At 58.3% G+C, this 17,773-nt stretch overlaps 1 protein-coding gene across 6 annotated transcripts in view; it reads left to right on the top strand.

Moving 5' to 3' along the window:
• Positions 1 to 1,901: 1,901 nt before the first annotated feature.
• The window catches only part of LOC148812628 (epithelial discoidin domain-containing receptor 1-like), a 32,797-nt gene continuing 16,925 nt past the window's right edge, over positions 1,902 to 17,773 (top strand). For 5 of the 6 annotated variants that reach the window (XM_088908561.1, XM_088908564.1, XM_088908562.1 and 2 more), the window contains exons 1-4: positions 1,902 to 2,127; positions 10,552 to 10,668; positions 10,798 to 10,900; positions 13,859 to 14,087. In XM_088908561.1, the coding sequence (XP_088764687.1) occupies positions 10,593 to 10,668; positions 10,798 to 10,900; positions 13,859 to 14,087 (408 nt within the window). In that variant the 5' untranslated portion in view covers positions 1,902 to 2,127; positions 10,552 to 10,592. The remainder of the gene's footprint in view (positions 2,128 to 10,551; positions 10,669 to 10,797; positions 10,901 to 13,858; positions 14,088 to 17,773) is intronic. The other variant, XM_088908565.1, reaches the window with a different exon arrangement.

The following is a 17,773-nucleotide window of genomic DNA, read 5'->3' as shown; positions in this document are numbered from 1 at the left end:
GTGTACAGCAGTCTCTGACACCCCCCCTCCTCCACCACTCTGTGTACAGCAGTCTGACACACACCCCCTCCTCCACCACTCTCTGTGTACAGCAGTATCTGACACCCCCCCTCCTCCACCACTCTGTGTACAGCAGTCTGACACACACCCCTCCTCCACCACTCTCTGTGTACAGCAGTCTGACACACCCCTCCTCCACCACTCTGTGTACAGCAGTCTGACACACACCCCTCCTCCACCACTCTCTGTGTACAGCAGTCTCTGACACACCCCTCCTCCACCACTGTGTGTACAGCAGTATCTGACACACACCCCTCCTCCACCACTCTCTGTGTACAGCAGTCTGACACACCCCTCCTCCACCACTCTCTGTGTACAGCAGAGTCTCTGACACCCTCCCTCCTCCACCACTCTGTGTGTACAGCAGTCTGACACACACCCCTCCTCCACCACTCTCTGTGTACAGCAGTCTGACACACACCCCTCCTCCACCACTCTCTGTGTACAGCAGTCTGACACCCCCCCTCCTCCACCACTCTGTGTACAGCAGTCTGACACACACCCCTCCTCCACCACTCTCTGTGTACAGCAGTCTCTGACACCCCCCCTCCTCCACCACTCTGTGTACAGCAGTCTGACACACACCCCCTCCTCCACCACTCTCTGTGTACAGCAGTATCTGACACCCCCCCTCCTCCACCACTCTGTGTACAGCAGTCTGACACACACCCCTCCTCCACCACTCTGTGTACAGCAGTCTGACACACACCCCCTCCTCCACCACTCTCTGTGTACAGCAGTATCTGACACCCCCCCTCCTCCACCACTCTGTGTACAGCAGTCTGACACACACCCCTCCTCCACCACTCTCTGTGTACAGCAGTCTGACACACCCCTCCTCCACCACTCTGTGTACAGCAGTCTGACACCCCCCCTCCTCCACCACTCTGTGTACAGCAGTCTGACACACACCCCTCCTCCACCACTCTCTGTGTACAGCAGTCTGACACACCCCTCCTCCACCACTCTGTGTACAGCAGTCTGACACCCCCCCTCCTCCACCACTCTGTGTACAGCAGTCTGACACACACCCCTCCTCCACCACTCTCTGTGTACAGCAGTCTGACACACCCCTCCTCCACCACTCTCTGTGTACAGCAGTCTGACACACACCCCCTCCTCCACCACTCTCTGTGTACAGCAGTCTCTGACACTCCCCCTCCTCCACCACTCTGTGTACAGCAGTCTGACACACACCCCCTCCTCCACCACTCTCTGTGTACAGCAGTATCTGACACCCCCCCTCCTCCACCACTCTGTGTACAGCAGTCTGACACACACCCCTCCTCCACCACTCTCTGTGTACAGCAGTCTGACACACCCCTCCTCCACCACTCTCTGTGTACAGCAGTCTGACACACACCCCCTCCTCCACCACTCTCTGTGTACAGCAGTATCTGACACCCCCCCTCCTCCACCACTCTCTGTGTACAGCAGTCTCTGACACCCCCCCTCCTCCACCACTCTCTGTGTACAGCAGTCTGACACACCCCTCCTCCACCACTCTGTGTACAGCAGTCTGACACCCCCCCTCCTCCACCACCCTGCAGTCTGTGTGCACAATGTGCTGTGTGTGCAGTCTGTCTCTGAAAGGCGCTCTATCAAGCCTGACGCGGTGACTCACACCTGCCGGCTCTGGGCTCGAGCTGCCCGGACACGAGTCCTGCGGGGGGCGGGGCCGAGCGGGCTGGCCCCGCCCCCCCCCGCCGCGGGACTGGCCGCCTGGCCCGCGCCGGCTGCCTCCCCTCCCATTGGCCGAGCCGCCCCCCCTCGAGGGGGGGGAGGGGGCGGGGCTATGCAAACGAGCACCTGGCGGAGCAGCTGAGGCTCGCGCGGAGCCAGAGGGGCTGGAGTCTCGAGCGAGCGCGCGGCGGCCGCACGAGCCCGAGAACAAACTTTGTTTCCCTTCTAGAAGAAAGCACCGCGCGCCAGCACGCACGCACGCCCGCCCGCCCGCCCGCCCGCACGGGGCCAGGACCGACACCGGACCGGACCGGACCGGACCCGAACCCCCGCCTCCTCCTCCTCCTGCCGGCCCGGTCCTCCGCGCGAGCTGCCCGGACTGAGGTAAGACAGGCCGCGCGGCCGGCGCAGGCGCAGGAGCGAGGAGCGGGGAGCGGGGAGCGGGGAGGGGGGTTGTGCCCGGATGAACTGCCCCCCCCGGGGCAGGTGGCTCCGCGGCTGCTGCTGATGGTGACGGTGATGGGGAGGAAGGCGCAGCTGGGACTCCAGTGTCTTGCCTTCAGGCCGGTGGCACAGCTGTCCCGGCGGCGGGGGGGTTCGAACCCGCGTCACGCTGCTGCTGCTGGTGTTGGTGCCGGTTTCTCCCAGTCCTAGCGGGGGGTACAGAGATACCACAATTTCACTGCGCTGTCCTGTGTTTTTACCCTGATCTCACTGGGCTGTCCTGTGTTTTTACCCTGATCGCACTGGGCTGTACTGCACTGTCCCGTGTTTTTACCCTGATCTCACTGGGCTCTACTGCACTGTCCTGTGTTTTTACCCTGATCTCACTGGGCTGTCCTGTGTTTTTACCCTGATCGCACTGGGCTGTACTGCACTGTCCTGTGTTTTTACCCTGATCTCACTGGGCTGTACTGCACTGTCCCGTGTTTTTACCCTGATCTCACTGGGCTCTACTGCGCTGTCCTGTTTTTACCCTGATCTCACTGGGCTGTCCTGTGTTTTTACCCTGATCTCTCTGGGCTGTCCCGTGTTTTTACCCTGATCTCAGTGTATTTTACTACACTGTCCCGTGTTTTTACCCTGATCTCACTGGGCTGTACTGTGCTGTCCCGTGTTTTTACCCTGATCTCACTGGGCTCTACTGCACTGTCCTGTGTTTTTACCCTGATCTCACTGGGCTGTACTGTGTTTTTACCCTGATCTCACTGGGCTGTCCTGTGTTTTAACCCTGATCTCACTGGGCTGGACTGTGCTTTTACCCTGATCTCACTGGGCTGTACTGTGTTTTTACCCTGATCTCACTGGGCTGTACTGCACTGTCCTGTGTTTTTACCCTGATCTCACTGGGCTGTACTGCGCTGTCCCGTGTTTTTACCCTGATCTCACTGGGCTGTACTGCACTGTCCTGTGTTTTTACCCTGATCTCACTGGGCTCTACTGCGCTGTCCTGTTTTTACCCTGATCTCACTGTGCTGTCCTGTGTTTTTACCCTGATCTCACTGGGCTGTCCTGTGTTTTTACCCTGATCTCACTGTGCTGTCCTGTGTTTTTACCCTGATCTCACTGGGCTGTCCTGTGTTTTTACCCTGATCTCACTGGGCTGTCCTGTGTGTTACTCGTGTATTAATGTGTTGAGACGTGTTTAAATCTCGCGTGTCTGATCAGTAATTGTTAGTACTGTGTTTTACTCGTGTATTATCGCCTCTTCTGTGTTTAAATCTCGCGTGTGTCTGATTAATAATTGTACTGCACCCCGGGGACGTGGAGCTGGTGGAGCTCAGGACTGAAAGGCGCTATATATCGGAGAGCTGCTTGACTGACTTGACGAGCTCGGGTCCGTGGGGAATCTGCGCGCGTGGCCGTGCCAGTCTTTGTTGTGATTTGGGCGCGTGGGCGGGGCACGGTCTCACGAGCCGCGGAGCCCCTCCTCCTCGCGCCCCCTTATGTAACCCGGGGGGGGGGGGTGGCGAGCTCACGAGTGAAGGAATCCGAACCGACACCGGAACCGGTACCGGATCGACACGAGCCCCTCGCTCGCTCTGTCTCGGTCTCGATCGCGCGCGGGCGGGCGGTGAAAGGAGAAAAGCAGCTCGCGGCCGCGGCGCGAGAACAGGGGCCCCTTGTCTCGAGTACAGCAGGTTTGGCACGAGAGGAGGGGGGGGGAGGCGCGCGCTCTCTTGTGTGTGTGTGTGAGAGAGAGTCTCGTTGTTATGGAGATGAGAGTTTTGCCGTTGCCAGGGACGACGGGCGCCGGGATTCTGGGATTCTTCGGGTTTCAAATGCGGAGTCACGCTCTCCGGGCCTCGCGCTGGTGCACCTCGCGCCGCATGCCGATTACAGTCTAATTAAAGGCGCCTAATTAAACCCCTAATTGCACCACCAGTCTCTTCTCCTGAAACTAGTTTCCACAGACCAGAGAGAGAAGCTTCTCTAATTGCTATGTCTAAGTGCTGCTTGTTCCCCCCTCCCACCCCCCTCTGTGTACAGTAGAGCCTCCTGTCCTGACTGGAGGAGCTCGTCCAGCACACCCCTCTGTGTGTGTGTGTGTGTGAGAGAGTGAGAGAGTGAAAGCAGTGTGTGAGTGAGTCTGCGTGCTCTGGCTCTGGGCAGTGGTGTGTGTGTGTGTGTGTGTGAGAGTCTGCGTGCTCTGGCTCTGGGCAGTGGTGTGTGTGAGTGTGTGTGTGTGTGAGAGAGTATCAGTGAGCAGTGGTGTACAGTCTGTCTGCGCAGTTAATCTGCAGTGAAGGAACAAGACTTAACCCTTCAATATCCTCCAGGACTGGACAGTCACACATCACTACAAGCGTGCGCACTGCTACAGAAGTGATTTTCGGGAAACAGGTTCGTTTGTGATGGTCGGGGACGGCTCTTTCCCACGCTGCACCCTGGGAACAGCGCCCCGAGGGGTTCCCACCCGGAGGAGTCATGTCCGACCGGTTCTCCGAGCCCCTTGGGGTACCCCCCCTCCTCCTCCTCCTCCTCCCCCCCCAAGAGCGGGCTGTCAGTCCGCTGTCGCCCTCGGCCCCCTGTGTGACACCCCCCTGCTGACTCTGGGTGGGTGGGGGGGGGGGGACTGGTCTCGATCGCGTCTGTGACCGTCCTCGTTGGCGGTCATGAGCGGGCCTGTCCAGTGATGGGACTCTCGATCCCGGGAATGTTTTGGGGAGACGTGTCAGCGGTAGGGTTGGGGAGCAGGTGAGCACTGTGAAAACAGGAGACCTGCAGTCTGTTTCTGAACAGCGTCATGCAGTCCAGGGGCCCAGGTCTCAGGGGAGTCAGACCCCTGGGTCTCTCTCTCCTCTCTGATCCCAGTGTCTCTCTCAATTCAATTCAAGGGGCTTTATTAGCATGACCGATGGGTACAATCAGTCTTGCCAAAGCAAATAAAAATAATCAAATTAACATGGAACAAAACATAAAATAAAAGTAAAATAAAATCTACAGACATGTTATAGATATTTACAACAAAGACATATTATAAAATATTGACATATACTGTAGACAGAAGGAGCATTTTTGGGAGACAGACTCACTGTTCCTCAGGCTGGGACAGGAGATCACACACTGTATTATTATTATTGAGAGACAGGCTCACTGTCTGTTCCTCAGGCTGGGACAGGAGATCACACACTGTATTATTATTATTGAGAGACAGGCTCACTGTCTGTTCCTCAGGCTGTGACAGGAGATCACACACTGTATTATTATTATTATTGAGAGACAGGCTCACTGTTCCTCAGGCTGGGACAGGAGATCACACACTGTGTTATTATTATTGAGAGACAGGCTCACTGTTCCTCAGGCTGGGACAGGAGATCACACACTGTATTATTATTATTGAGAGACAGGCTCACTGTCTGTTCCTCCAGCTGGGACAGGAGATCACACACTGTATTATTATTATTGAGAGACAGGCTCACTGTCTGTTCCTCAGGCTGGGACAGGAGATCACACACTGTATTATTATTATTGAGAGACAGGCTCACTGTTCCTCAGGCTGGGACAGGAGATCACACACTGTGTTATTCTTATTGAGAGACAGGCTCACTGTCTGTTCCTCAGGCTGGGACAGGAGATCACACACTGTATTATTATTATTGAGAGACAGGCTCACTGTCTGTTCCTCAGGCTGGGACAGGAGATCACACACTGTATTATTATTATTGAGAGACAGGCTCACTGTCTGTTCCTCAGGCTGGGACAGGAGATCACACACTGTATTATTATTATTGAGAGACAGGCTCACTGTCTGTTCCTCAGGCTGGGACAGGAGATCACACACTGTATTATTATTATTGAGAGACAGGCTCACTGTCTGTTCCTCAGGCTGGGACAGGAGATCACACACTGTATTATTATTATTGAGAGAGGCTCACTGTCTGTTCCTCAGGCTGGGACAGGAGATCACACACTGTATTATTATTGAGAGACAGGCTCACTGTCTGTTCCTCGGGCTGGGACAGGAGATCACACACTGTATTATTATTATTGAGAGAGGCTCACTGTCTGTTCCTCGGGCTGGGACAGGAGATCACACACTGTATTATTATTATTGAGAGAGGCTCACTGTCTGTTCCTCAGGCTGGGACAGGAGATCACACACTGTATTATTATTATTGAGAGACAGGCTCACTGTCTGTTCCTCAGGCTGGGACAGGAGGTCACACGCTGTATTATTATTATTGAGAGACAGGCTCACTGTCTGTTCCTCAGGCTGGGACAGGAGATCACCCACTGTATTATTATTATTGAGAGACAGGCTCACTGTCTGTTCCTCAGGCTGGGACAGGAGATCACACACTGTATTATTATTATTGAGAGACAGGCTCACTGTCTGTTCCTCAGGCTGGGACAGGAGGTCACACGCTGTATTATTATTATTGAGAGACAGGCTCACTGTCTGTTCCTCAGGCTGGGACAGGAGATCACACACTGTATTATTATTATTGAGAGACAGGCTCACTGTCTGTTCCTCAGGCTGGGACAGGAGATCACACACTGTATTATTATTATTGAGAGACAGGCTCACTGTCTGTTCCTCAGGCTGGGACAGGAGGTCACACGCTGTATTATTATTATTGAGAGACAGGCTCACTGTCTGTTCCTCAGGCTGGGACAGGAGATCACCCACTGTATTATTATTATTGAGAGATAGGCTCACTGTCTGTTCCTCAGGCTGGGACAGGAGATCACCCACTGTATTATTATTATTGAGAGATAGGCTCACTGTCTGTTCCTCAGGCTGGGACAGGAGATCACACACTGTATTATTATTATTGAGAGACAGGCTCACTGTCTGTTCCTCAGGCTGGGACAGGAGGTCACACGCTGTATTATTATTATTGAGAGACAGGCTCACTGTCTGTTCCTCAGGCTGGGACAGGAGATCACACGCTGTATTATTATTATTGAGAGACAGGCTCACTGTCTGTTCCTCAGGCTGGGACAGGAGATCACACACTGTATTATTATTATTGAGAGACGGGCTCACTGTCTGTTCCTCAGGCTGTGACAGGAGATCACACACTGTATTATTATTATTGAGAGACAGGCTCACTGTCTGTTCCTCAGGCTGGGACAGGAGATCACACACTGTATTATTATTATTGAGAGACAGGCTCACTGTCTGTTCCTCAGGCTGGGACAGGAGATCACACACTTTATTATTATTATTGAGAGACAGGCTCACTGTCTGTTCCTCAGGCTGGGACAGGAGATCACACACTTTATTATTATTATTGAGAGACAGGCTCACTGTCTGTTCCTCAGGCTGGGACAGGAGATCACACACTGTATTATTATTATTGAGAGACAGGCTCGCTGTTCCTCAGGCTGGGACAGGAGATCACACACTGTATTATTATTATTGAGAGACAGGCTCACTGTCTGTTCCTCAGGCTGGGACAGGAGATCACACACTGTATTATTATTATTGAGAGACAGGCTCGCTGTTCCTCAGGCTGGGACAGGAGATCACACACTGTATTATTATTATTGAGAGACAGACTCACTGTCTGTTCCTCAGGCTGGGACAGGAGATCACACACTGTATTATTATTATTGAGAGACAGGCTCACTGTCTGTTCCTCAGGCTGGGACTGGAGATCACATACTGGGCTGCCAGTTCAACTGAGTTCCCTCCTCCCTTTCCCAGTAGGATTGGGACCCATAGGTGTGGGAACTCTGGGACTAGATTTCTGAATTTAGGGAAGAATGTTTCTCTAATCCCAGTGTGTCTCTCTCTCCTCTCCCTCAGTTCAGTTTGAACAGTCTTATTATCCTGAGGGATTAATCGCGGGGTTGGCACAGCGGTAATAATTAACGAGACTTTTCCCGGATCAGGCTTTGTGCTGCTTGGAAGTCTTGTGAATGAGTCACCTTGTGTACATGAAGCAGGTCCGGCCCGAAGGGCAGGAGCTCATATCCTCGCCTTCGGAGAGGAATCAAGGCGTCAACAGAGACAGAAACGGGACAAGAAGAATGAACTGGGTTCGATTCTGGTTCGGTTCGGATTTGATGTGATTCAGGGTTCGGCTTGATTTGGGTTGGTTTGGATTCTGGTTTGACCCGTTTCGGTTCCGTTTGGGTTCGGTTCAGATTAGATTTGACTCGGGTTCAGTTCAGATTCAGGTTCGATGCTGGTTTGGTTCGGATTCGGTGTGATTCAGGGTTTGGTCCGGTTGGGGTTCGATTCAGGTTCGGATTCGGTGTGATTCAGGGTTTGGTCCGGTTGGGGTTCGATTCAGGTTCAGGTTCGGATTCGGTGAAGGACAGCCGGCGCACCTGGAGCCCGAGGGGGGGGGGGGCTGTGGGCGGATCTCCCAGCGCTCCCGGAGGGAAGGTCCGGACCCGAGTCCCAGAGGTCTGGTTCAGACGCCTCACAGATGAGGGAGCTCTCTCTCTCCGGAGGCGTGATGGGGGCTGCAGCGGGGGGGGGGTATTAAAAACTGGGGACGAAGGAGGTCGCCCCTGAAACGCTGCGTTCTCCCTCCTCTCCTCGATCCCGGCGATCCGGCTGGGATACTGGAGCTCCGATAGACGAGGGGGTGGGGGGGGGTCACCTGTCTGGGGTGTGGGGCTGCTGCAGACGCCGGCTGAGGCTCGCTGTTCTCTGACGGGGGGGCTGTCATGGTTCCTCAGGCTGTTCTGTCTCTTCTCTGTCTCCCCCCTGTCTCTCTCTCCTCCCTCTCCTCTCTAACCCCTGTGTCTCTCTCTCTCTCTCCCCCGTCTCTCCTCGGTCCCCTGTCTCCCTCTCTCCTCCTGTCTCTCTTTCCTCTGTCTCCTTTCTCTCCTCTCTGTCCCCTGTCTCTCCCTCCCCCTGTCTCTCCTCTCTCCGGATCAGTGGGCCTGAGGAGCAGGGAGCTGCTGGCGTCACTCCCTGTGTTCACACCTGCGTGTGCAGTTTCTCACTCAGCCTTCACATTTCTGGGTCTGACTCAGCCTCGTGCCACCTCACCGTGGTCACGCCTCTCTGGAGAGGGCTGGTGCACCCTGCTCCCCGTTCAGAACGAGCTCTGGGCTCTGCTCTCGGCTCGTTCCACTGGCCTGGCTCCTCCGGTGGAGCGCTCTGCTCTCGGCTCGCTGCCCTGGCCCAGCTCCTGACTCGTCAAGCCTCAGCGCCGCGGAGCCTGGGAGCACCTCTCTACGCTGGGCTCGGGTCCAGACACCCCCGCCCCCCCCACCGGGCTCTCCTCTCCGGCAGGTGGGGGGGGGAGGGAGGCAGAACGGGAGACGCCTGCGGGGTCTGGCTCCCGTCCCAGAGCTCCTCTCTCTGCCTGCCGGGGCTCGTCTCTGCCAGCCCAGCGCCTGCGCTGAAGAGAGCAGGGCCCTCCGGGTCAGCAGAGCAGACCCGACACCAGGTCCGGTGGTTCTGATCCGGTCCAGTTGCACCAGGAGGACAGCCGGGCCGGCGGGTCAATTCCGGTCCAGCTGGTCCAGTGGATTTGTGGGGTGTCTAGTGGAGAAACTGGTGTGTTCAGGGGAGAGGGTGTCTCTGGAAGGGGCGCGAGATGAGTGTTGCTTTGTCAGGACCCTCTTGTCACGGCCCGACCCGTTAAGAGACCTGGGCTCAGAGCTTGTGGGGGGAATGGTATCAGAGTGAGGAGGGGTGCTATATATAGGAGCAGATCGCAGGCCGGAGTGAGCTGGACAGCAGCAGAGAGAGAGAGAGAGAGAGAGAGAGAGAGAGAGAGAGAGAGAGAGAGAGAGAGAGAGATCTATAGCCACACACACAGAGATCTACACATGGGGAGTGTTTACAAACACACACACAGAGAGAGAGAGACGCACACAACTTCCTCTCAGACCGCCTCCAGGCCAGCGCCACACTCAGGATCTCTGTCTGTGTGCTGGGATCAGGCCTCCTGTCTCTCGGTAGCGCCCCCCTGTGGTCTTAGACCTGTCCACAGCTGTCTGGAGCTGTGCGGGAGCTCAGAGCCTCTGACATCCGATCGCCCCCGAGCAGAGAGGAGAGCTCGAGTTATTTACAGACACCTGCTGCTGCCCGTCTCTGATACAGCCAGACAGACTCCAGCCTGAGGCCTCATACTGCAGTCAGATCAGGGTCAAAACACAGCCCAGCGCCGTGAGATACAGTCAGATCAGGGTAAAAACACAGTACAGCCCAGTGAGATCAGGGTAAAAACACGGGACAGTGCAGTACAGCGCCTGTGTGCCTGTCAAGTCCCAGTCTGTACACAGAGTGGGGTGGGAGGGGGGAACAAGCTGTCCAGCTCCTCTGGTCCAGATGCTCCCATAGGTCAAAGGGCCTGGTGACCTCTGACCTCTGACCTCTGCCCGTTCCAGATGTAAGGATCGCGCACGGAGCAGGTAACCCAACTGTTGCCATGGCGACCCTGCTGGCCTTGGCCGCACTGGTTGCCTTGACGACCGCGGTGGAACCCGAGTGGCACTTCAACACCGGTAAGAGTCCCAGCACCCCCCTCCTGTCCCCCCGTGTGACTGACGTTACCCCCTCACCTGTCTGTCTCTCTCACTCACTCTCTCTTTCTGACCTGTCTGTCTGTCTGTCTGTCTGTCTGTCTCTCTCAGCGCTGTGTCGCTATGCTCTGGGGATGCAGGACGGCTCCATCCCTGATGAGGACATCAAGGCGTCCAGCTCCTGGTCGGACTCCACCGAGGCCAAACATGGCAGGTCAGGCCCTGTCTCTCTCTCAGCACGTCTCCCTCTCTCCTCTCTCTCTCAGTGCAGTGTTCATGTACTGGAGTGTCCAGTCAGTGTGTCTGTATGAACCCCTCTCTCTCAGTGCAGTGTTCATGTACTGGAGTGTCCAGTCAGTGTGTCTGTATGAACCCCTCTCTCTCTCAGTGCAGTGTTAATGTACTGGAGTGTCCAGTCAGTGTGTCTGTATGAACCCCTCTCTCTCTCTCAGTGCAGTGTTCATGTACTGGAGAGTCCAGTCAGTGTGTCTGTATTATCCCCCCTCTCTCTCAGTGCAGTGTTCATGTACTGGAGTGTCCAGTCAGTGTGTCTGTATGAACCCCTCTCTCTCTCTCAGTGCAGTGTTAATATACTGGAGTGTCCAGTCAGTGTGTGTGTATGAACCCCTCTCTCTCTCAGTGCAGTGTTCATGTACTGGAGTGTCCAGTCAGTGTGTCTGTATGAACCCCCCTCTCTCTCAGTGCAGTGTTAATATACTGGAGTGTCCAGTCAGTGTGTGTGTATGAACCCCTCTCTCTCTCAGTGCAGTGTTCATGTACTGGAGTGTCCAGTCAGTGTGTGTGTATGAACCCCTCTCTCTCTCAGTGCAGTGTTCATGTACTGGAGTGTCCAGTGAGTGTGCTTGTATGAACCCCTCTCTCTCTCAGTGCAGTGTTCATGTACTGGAGTGTCCAGTTAGTGTGTCTGTATGAACCCCTCTCTCTCTCAGTGCAGTGTTCATGTCCTGGAGTGTCCAGTCAGTGTGTCTGTATGAACCCCTCTCTCTCTCAGTGCAGTGTTCATGTACTGGAGTGTCCAGTCAGTGTGTCTGTATGAACCCCTCTGTCTCTCAGTGCAGTGTTCATGTACTGGAGTGTCCCGTAAGTGTGTCTGTATGAACCCCTCTCTCTCTCAGTGCAGTGTTCATGTACTGGAGTGTCCAGTCAGTGTGTGTGTATTAACCTCTCTCTCAGTGCAGTGTTCATGTACTGGAGTGTCCAGTCAGTGTGTCTGTATGAACCCCTCTCTCTCTCTCGGTGCAGTGTTAATGTACTGGAGTGTCCAGTCAGTGTGTCTGTATGAACCCCTCTCTCTCTCAGTGCAGTGTTCATGTACTGGAGTGTCCAGTAAGTGTGTCTGTATGAACCCCTCTCTCTCTCAGTGCAGTGTTCATGTACTGGAGTGTCCAGTCAGTGTGTGTGTATTAACCCCTCTCTCTCTCAGTGCAGTGTTCATGTACTGGAGTGTCCAGTAAGTGTGTCTGTATGAACCCCTCTCTCTCTCAGTGCAGTGTTAATGTACTGGAGTGTCCAGTCAGTGTGTCTGTATGAACCCCTCTCTCTCTCAGTGCAGTGTTCATGTACTGGAGTGTCCAGTAAGTGTGTCTGTATGAACCCCTCTCTCTCTCAGTGCAGTGTTCATGTACTGGAGTGTCCAGTCAGTGTGTGTGTATTAACCTCTCTCTCAGTGCAGTGTTCATGTACTGGAGTGTCCAGTCAGTGTGTCTGTATGAACCCCTCTCTCAGTGCAGTGTTAATATACTGGAGTGTCCAGTCAGTGTGTGTGTATGAACCCCTCTCTCTCTCAGTGCAGTGTTAGTGTACTGGAGTGTCCAGTCAGTGTGTCTGTATGAACCCCTCTCTCTCTCTCAGTGCAGTGTTCATGTACTGGAGTGTCCAGTCAGTGTGTGTGTATGAACCCCTCTCTCTCTCAGTGCAGTGTTCATGTACTGGAGTGTCCAGTCAGTGTGTCTGTATGAACCCCTCTCTCTCTCAGTGCAGTGTTACTGTACTGGAGTGTCCAGTCAGTGTGTCTGTATGAACCCCTCTCTCTCTCAGTGCAGTGTTCATGTACTGGAGTGTCCAGTCAGTGTGTGTGTATGAACCCGTTTCTCTCTCAGTGCAGTGTTCATGTACTGGAGTGTCCAGTCAGTGTGTCTGTATGAACCCCTCTCTCTCTCTCAGTGCAGTGTTCATGTACTGGAGTGTCCAGTCAGTGTGTGTGTATGAACCCGTTTCTCTCTCAGTGCAGTGTTCATGTACTGGAGTGTCCAGTCAGTGTGTCTGTATTAAACCCCCTCTCTCTCAGTGCAGTGTTCATGAACTGGAGTGTCCAGTCAGTGTGTGTGTATGAACCCCTCTCTCTCAGTGCAGTGTTCATGTACTGGAGTGTCCAGTCAGTGTGTGTGTATGAACCCCTCTCTCTCTCAGTGCAGTGTTCATGTACTGGAGTGTCCAGTCAGTGTGTCTGTATGAACCCCTCTCTCTCTCAGTGCAGTGTTAATGTACTGGAGTGTCCAGTCAGTGTGTCTGTATGAACCCCTCTCTCTCAGTGCAGTGTTCATGTACTGGAGTGTCCAGTCAGTGTGTGTGTATGAACCCCTCTCTCTCAGTGCAGTGTTCATGTACTGGAGTGTCCAGTCAGTGTGTGTGTATGAACCCCTCTCTCTCTCAGTGCAGTGTTCATGTACTGGAGTGTCCAGTCAGTGTGTGTGTATGAACCCCTCTCTCTCTCAGTGCAGTGTTCATGTACTGGAGTGTCCAGTCAGTGTGTCTGTATGAACCCCTCTCTCTCTCAGTGCAGTGTTCATGTACTGGAGTGTCCAGTCAGTGTGTGTGTATGAACCCCTCTCTCTCAGTGCAGTGTTCATGTACTGGAGTGTCCAGTCAGTGTGTCTGTATTAACCCCTCTCTCTCAGTGCAGTGTTCATGTACTGGAGTGTCCAGTCAGTGTGTCTGTATGAACCCCTCTCTCTCTCAGTGCAGTGTTCATGTACTGGAGTGTCCAGTCAGTGTGTCTGTATGAACCCCTCTCTCTCTCAGTGCAGTGTTCATGTACTGGAGTGTCCAGTCAGTGTGTGTGTATGAACCCCTCTCTCTCTCAGTGCAGTGTTCATGTACTGGAGTGTCCAGTCAGTGTGTCTGTATGAATCTCTTTCTCTCTCTCTCCCAGGCTGTCCTCGGGGGAGGGCGATGGGGCCTGGTGTCCTGGGGGGTCCGTGTACCCCCACAGCTCCGAGTTCCTGCAGGTGGACCTGCGGCGGCTGCACTTCGTCACGCTGGTGGGGACGCAGGGTCGCCATGCCAACGGGCACGGCAAGGAGTTCGCCCGCAGCTACCGGCTGCGCTACAGTCGCGATGGGCGCACCTGGCTGAGCTGGAGGGACCGCTGGGGCGAGGAGGTCAGGGCTCAGGGCTCAGGGCTCAGGGCTCAGGGGTCAGGGGTCAGGGCGCACCTGGCTGAGCTGGAGGGACCGCTGGGGCGAGGAGGTCAGGGCTCAGGGCTCAGGGGTCAGGGCGCACCTGGCTGAGCTGGAGGGACCGCTGGGGCGAGGAGGTCAGGGGTCAGGGGTCAGGGGTCAGGGCGCACCTGGCTGAGCTGGAGGGACCGCTGGGGCGAGGAGGTCAGGGCTCAGGGGTCAGGGGTCAGGGTTCAGGGCGCACCTGGCTGAGCTGGAGGGACCGCTGGGGCGAGGAGGTCAGGGCTCAGGGCTCATGGGTCAGAGCGCACCTGGCTGAGCTGGAGGGACCGCTGGGGCGAGGAGGTCAGGGCTCAGGGGTCAGGGCGCACCTGGCTGAGCTGGAGGGACCGCTGGGGCGAGGAGGTCAGGGCTCAGGGCTCAGGGCTCAGGGCGCACCTGGCTGCGCTGGAGGGACCGCTGGGGCGAGGAGGTCAGGGCTCAGGGGTCAGGGCTCAGGGCTCAGGGCGCACCTGGCTGAGCTGGAGGGACCGCTGGGGCGAGGAGGTCAGGGCTCAGGGCTCAGGGCTCAGGGCTCAGGGGTCAGGGGTCAGGGCGCACCTGGCTGAGCTGGAGGGACCGCTGGGGCGAGGAGGTCAGGGCTCAGGGCTCAGGGCGCACCTGGCTGAGCTGGAGGGACCGCTGGGGCGAGGAGGTCAGAGGTCAGAGGTCAGAGGTCAGAGGTCAGGGCTCAGGGCTCAGGGCTCAGGGCTCAGGGCTCAGGGCGCACCTGGCTGCGCTGGAGGGACCGCTGGGGCGAGGAGGTCAGGGCTCAGGGCTCAGGGCGCACCTGGCTGAGCTGGAGGGACCGCTGGGGCGAGGAGGTCAGGGCTCAGGGCTCAGGGCTCAGGGCGCACCTGGCTGCGCTGGAGGGACCGCTGGGGCGAGGAGGTCAGGGCTCAGGGGTCAGGGCTCAGGGCTCAGGGCGCACCTGGCTGAGCTGGAGGGACCGCTGGGGCGAGGAGGTCAGGGCTCAGGGCTCAGGGCTCAGGGCGCACCTGGCTGAGCTGGAGGGACCGCTGGGGCGAGGAGGTCAGGGCTCAGGGCTCAGGGCGCACCTGGCTGAGCTGGAGGGACCGCTGGGGCGAGGAGGTCAGAGGTCAGAGGTCAGGGCTCAGGGCTCAGGGCTCAGGGCGCACCTGGCTGCGCTGGAGGGACCGCTGGGGCGAGGAGGTCAGGGCTCAGGGCTCAGGGCGCACCTGGCTGAGCTGGAGGGACCGCTGGGGCGAGGAGGTCAGGGCTCAGGGCTCAGGGCTCAGGGCGCACCTGGCTGCGCTGGAGGGACCGCTGGGGCGAGGAGGTCAGGGCTCAGGGGTCAGGGCTCAGGGCTCAGGGCGCACCTGGCTGAGCTGGAGGGACCGCTGGGGCGAGGAGGTCAGGGCTCAGGGCTCAGGGCTCAGGGCGCACCTGGCTGAGCTGGAGGGACCGCTGGGGCGAGGAGGTCAGGGCTCAGGGCTCAGGGCGCACCTGGTTGAGCTGGAGGGACCGCTGGGGCGAGGAGGTCAGGGCTCAGGGCTCAGGGCTCAGGGCGCACCTGGCTGCGCTGGAGGGACCGCTGGGGCGAGGAGGTCAGGGCTCAGGGCTCAGGGCGCACCTGGCTGAGCTGGAGGGACCGCTGGGGCGAGGAGGTCAGGGCTCAGGGCTCAGGGCGCACCTGGCTGAGCTGGAGGGACCCGCTGGGGCGAGGAGGTCAGGGCTCAGGGCGCACCTGGCTGCGCTGGAGGGACCGCTGGGGCGAGGAGGTCAGGGCGCACCTGGCTGAGCTGGAGGGACCATTGGGGCGAGGAGGTCAGAGGTCAGAGGTCAGGGCTCAGGGGTCAGGGGTCAGGGCGCACCTGGCTGAGCTGGAGGGACCGCTGGGGCGAGGAGGTCAGGGCTCAGGGGTCAGGGCGCACCTGGCTGAGCTGGAGGGACCGCTGGGGCGAGGAGGTCAGGGCTCAGGGCTCAGGGCGCACCTGGCTGAGCTGGAGGGACCGCTGGGGCGAGGAGGTCAGGGCTCAGGGCTCAGGGCTCAGGGCTCAGGGGTCAGGGGTCAGGGGTCAGGGCGCACCTGGCTGAGCTGGAGGGACCGCTGGGGCGAGGAGGTCAGGGCTCAGGGCTCAGGGCGCACCTGGCTGAGCTGGAGGGACCGCTGGGGCGAGGAGGTCAGAGGTCAGAGGTCAGGGCTCAGGGCTCAGGGCGCACCTGGCTGCGCTGGAGGGACCGCTGGGGCGAGGAGGTCAGGGCTCAGGGCTCAGGGCGCACCTGGCTGAGCTGGAGGGACCGCTGGGGCGAGGAGGTCAGGGCTCAGGGCTCAGGGCTCAGGGCGCACCTGGCTGCGCTGGAGGGACCGCTGGGGCGAGGAGGTCAGGGCTCAGGGGTCAGGGCTCAGGGCTCAGGGCGCACCTGGCTGAGCTGGAGGGACCGCTGGGGCGAGGAGGTCAGGGCTCAGGGCTCAGGGCTCAGGGCTCAGGGGTCAGGGCTCAGGGGTCAGGGCGCACCTGGCTGAGCTGGAGGGACCGCTGGGGCGAGGAGGTCAGGGCTCAGGGCTCAGGGCGCACCTGGCTGAGCTGGAGGGACCGCTGGGGCGAGGAGGTCAGAGGTCAGAGGTCAGGGCTCAGGGCTCAGGGCTCAGGGCGCACCTGGCTGCGCTGGAGGGACCGCTGGGGCGAGGAGGTCAGGGCTCAGGGCTCAGGGCGCACCTGGCTGAGCTGGAGGGACCGCTGGGGCGAGGAGGTCAGGGCTCAGGGCTCAGGGCTCAGGGCGCACCTGGCTGCGCTGGAGGGACCGCTGGGGCGAGGAGGTCAGGGCTCAGGGGTCAGGGCTCAGGGCTCAGGGCGCACCTGGCTGAGCTGGAGGGACCGCTGGGGCGAGGAGGTCAGGGCTCAGGGCTCAGGGCTCAGGGCGCACCTGGCTGAGCTGGAGGGACCGCTGGGGCGAGGAGGTCAGGGCTCAGGGCTCAGGGCGCACCTGGTTGAGCTGGAGGGACCGCTGGGGCGAGGAGGTCAGGGCTCAGGGCTCAGGGCTCAGGGCGCACCTGGCTGCGCTGGAGGGACCGCTGGGGCGAGGAGGTCAGGGCTCAGGGCTCAGGGCGCACCTGGCTGAGCTGGAGGGACCGCTGGGGCGAGGAGGTCAGGGCTCAGGGCTCAGGGCGCACCTGGCTGAGCTGGAGGGACCCGCTGGGGCGAGGAGGTCAGGGCTCAGGGCGCACCTGGCTGAGCTGGAGGGACCGCTGGGGCGAGGAGGTCAGGGCTCAGGGCGCACCTGGCTGAGCTGGAGGGACCATTGGGGCGAGGAGGTCAGAGGTCAGAGGTCAGGGCTCAGGGCTCAGGGCTCAGGGCGCACCTGGCTGAGCTGGAGGGACCGCTGGGGCGAGGAGGTCAGGGCTCAGGGCTCAGGGCGCACCTGGCTGAGCTGGAGGGACCGCTGGGGCGAGGAGGTCAGGGCTCAGGGGTCAGGGCGCACCTGGCTGAGCTGGAGGGACCGCTGGGGCGAGGAGGTCAGAGGTCAGAGGTCAGGGCTCAGGGCTCAGGGCTCAGGGCGCACCTGGCTGAGCTGGAGGGACCGCTGGGGCGAGGAGGTCAGGGCTCAGGGCTCAGAGCGCACCTGGCTGAGCTGGAGGGACCGCTGGGGCGAGGAGGTCAGAGGTC

The sequence above is a fragment of the Atractosteus spatula genome (genome assembly GCF_055471065.1).
Source record: "Atractosteus spatula isolate fAtrSpa1 chromosome 10 unlocalized genomic scaffold, fAtrSpa1.hap1 SUPER_10_unloc_2, whole genome shotgun sequence".
In the NCBI taxonomy this organism is placed as follows: Eukaryota; Metazoa; Chordata; class Actinopteri; order Semionotiformes; family Lepisosteidae; genus Atractosteus; species Atractosteus spatula.
Note: the sequence above shows the minus strand (reverse complement) of the source record. Positions and strands in the feature narration are given on the sequence as shown.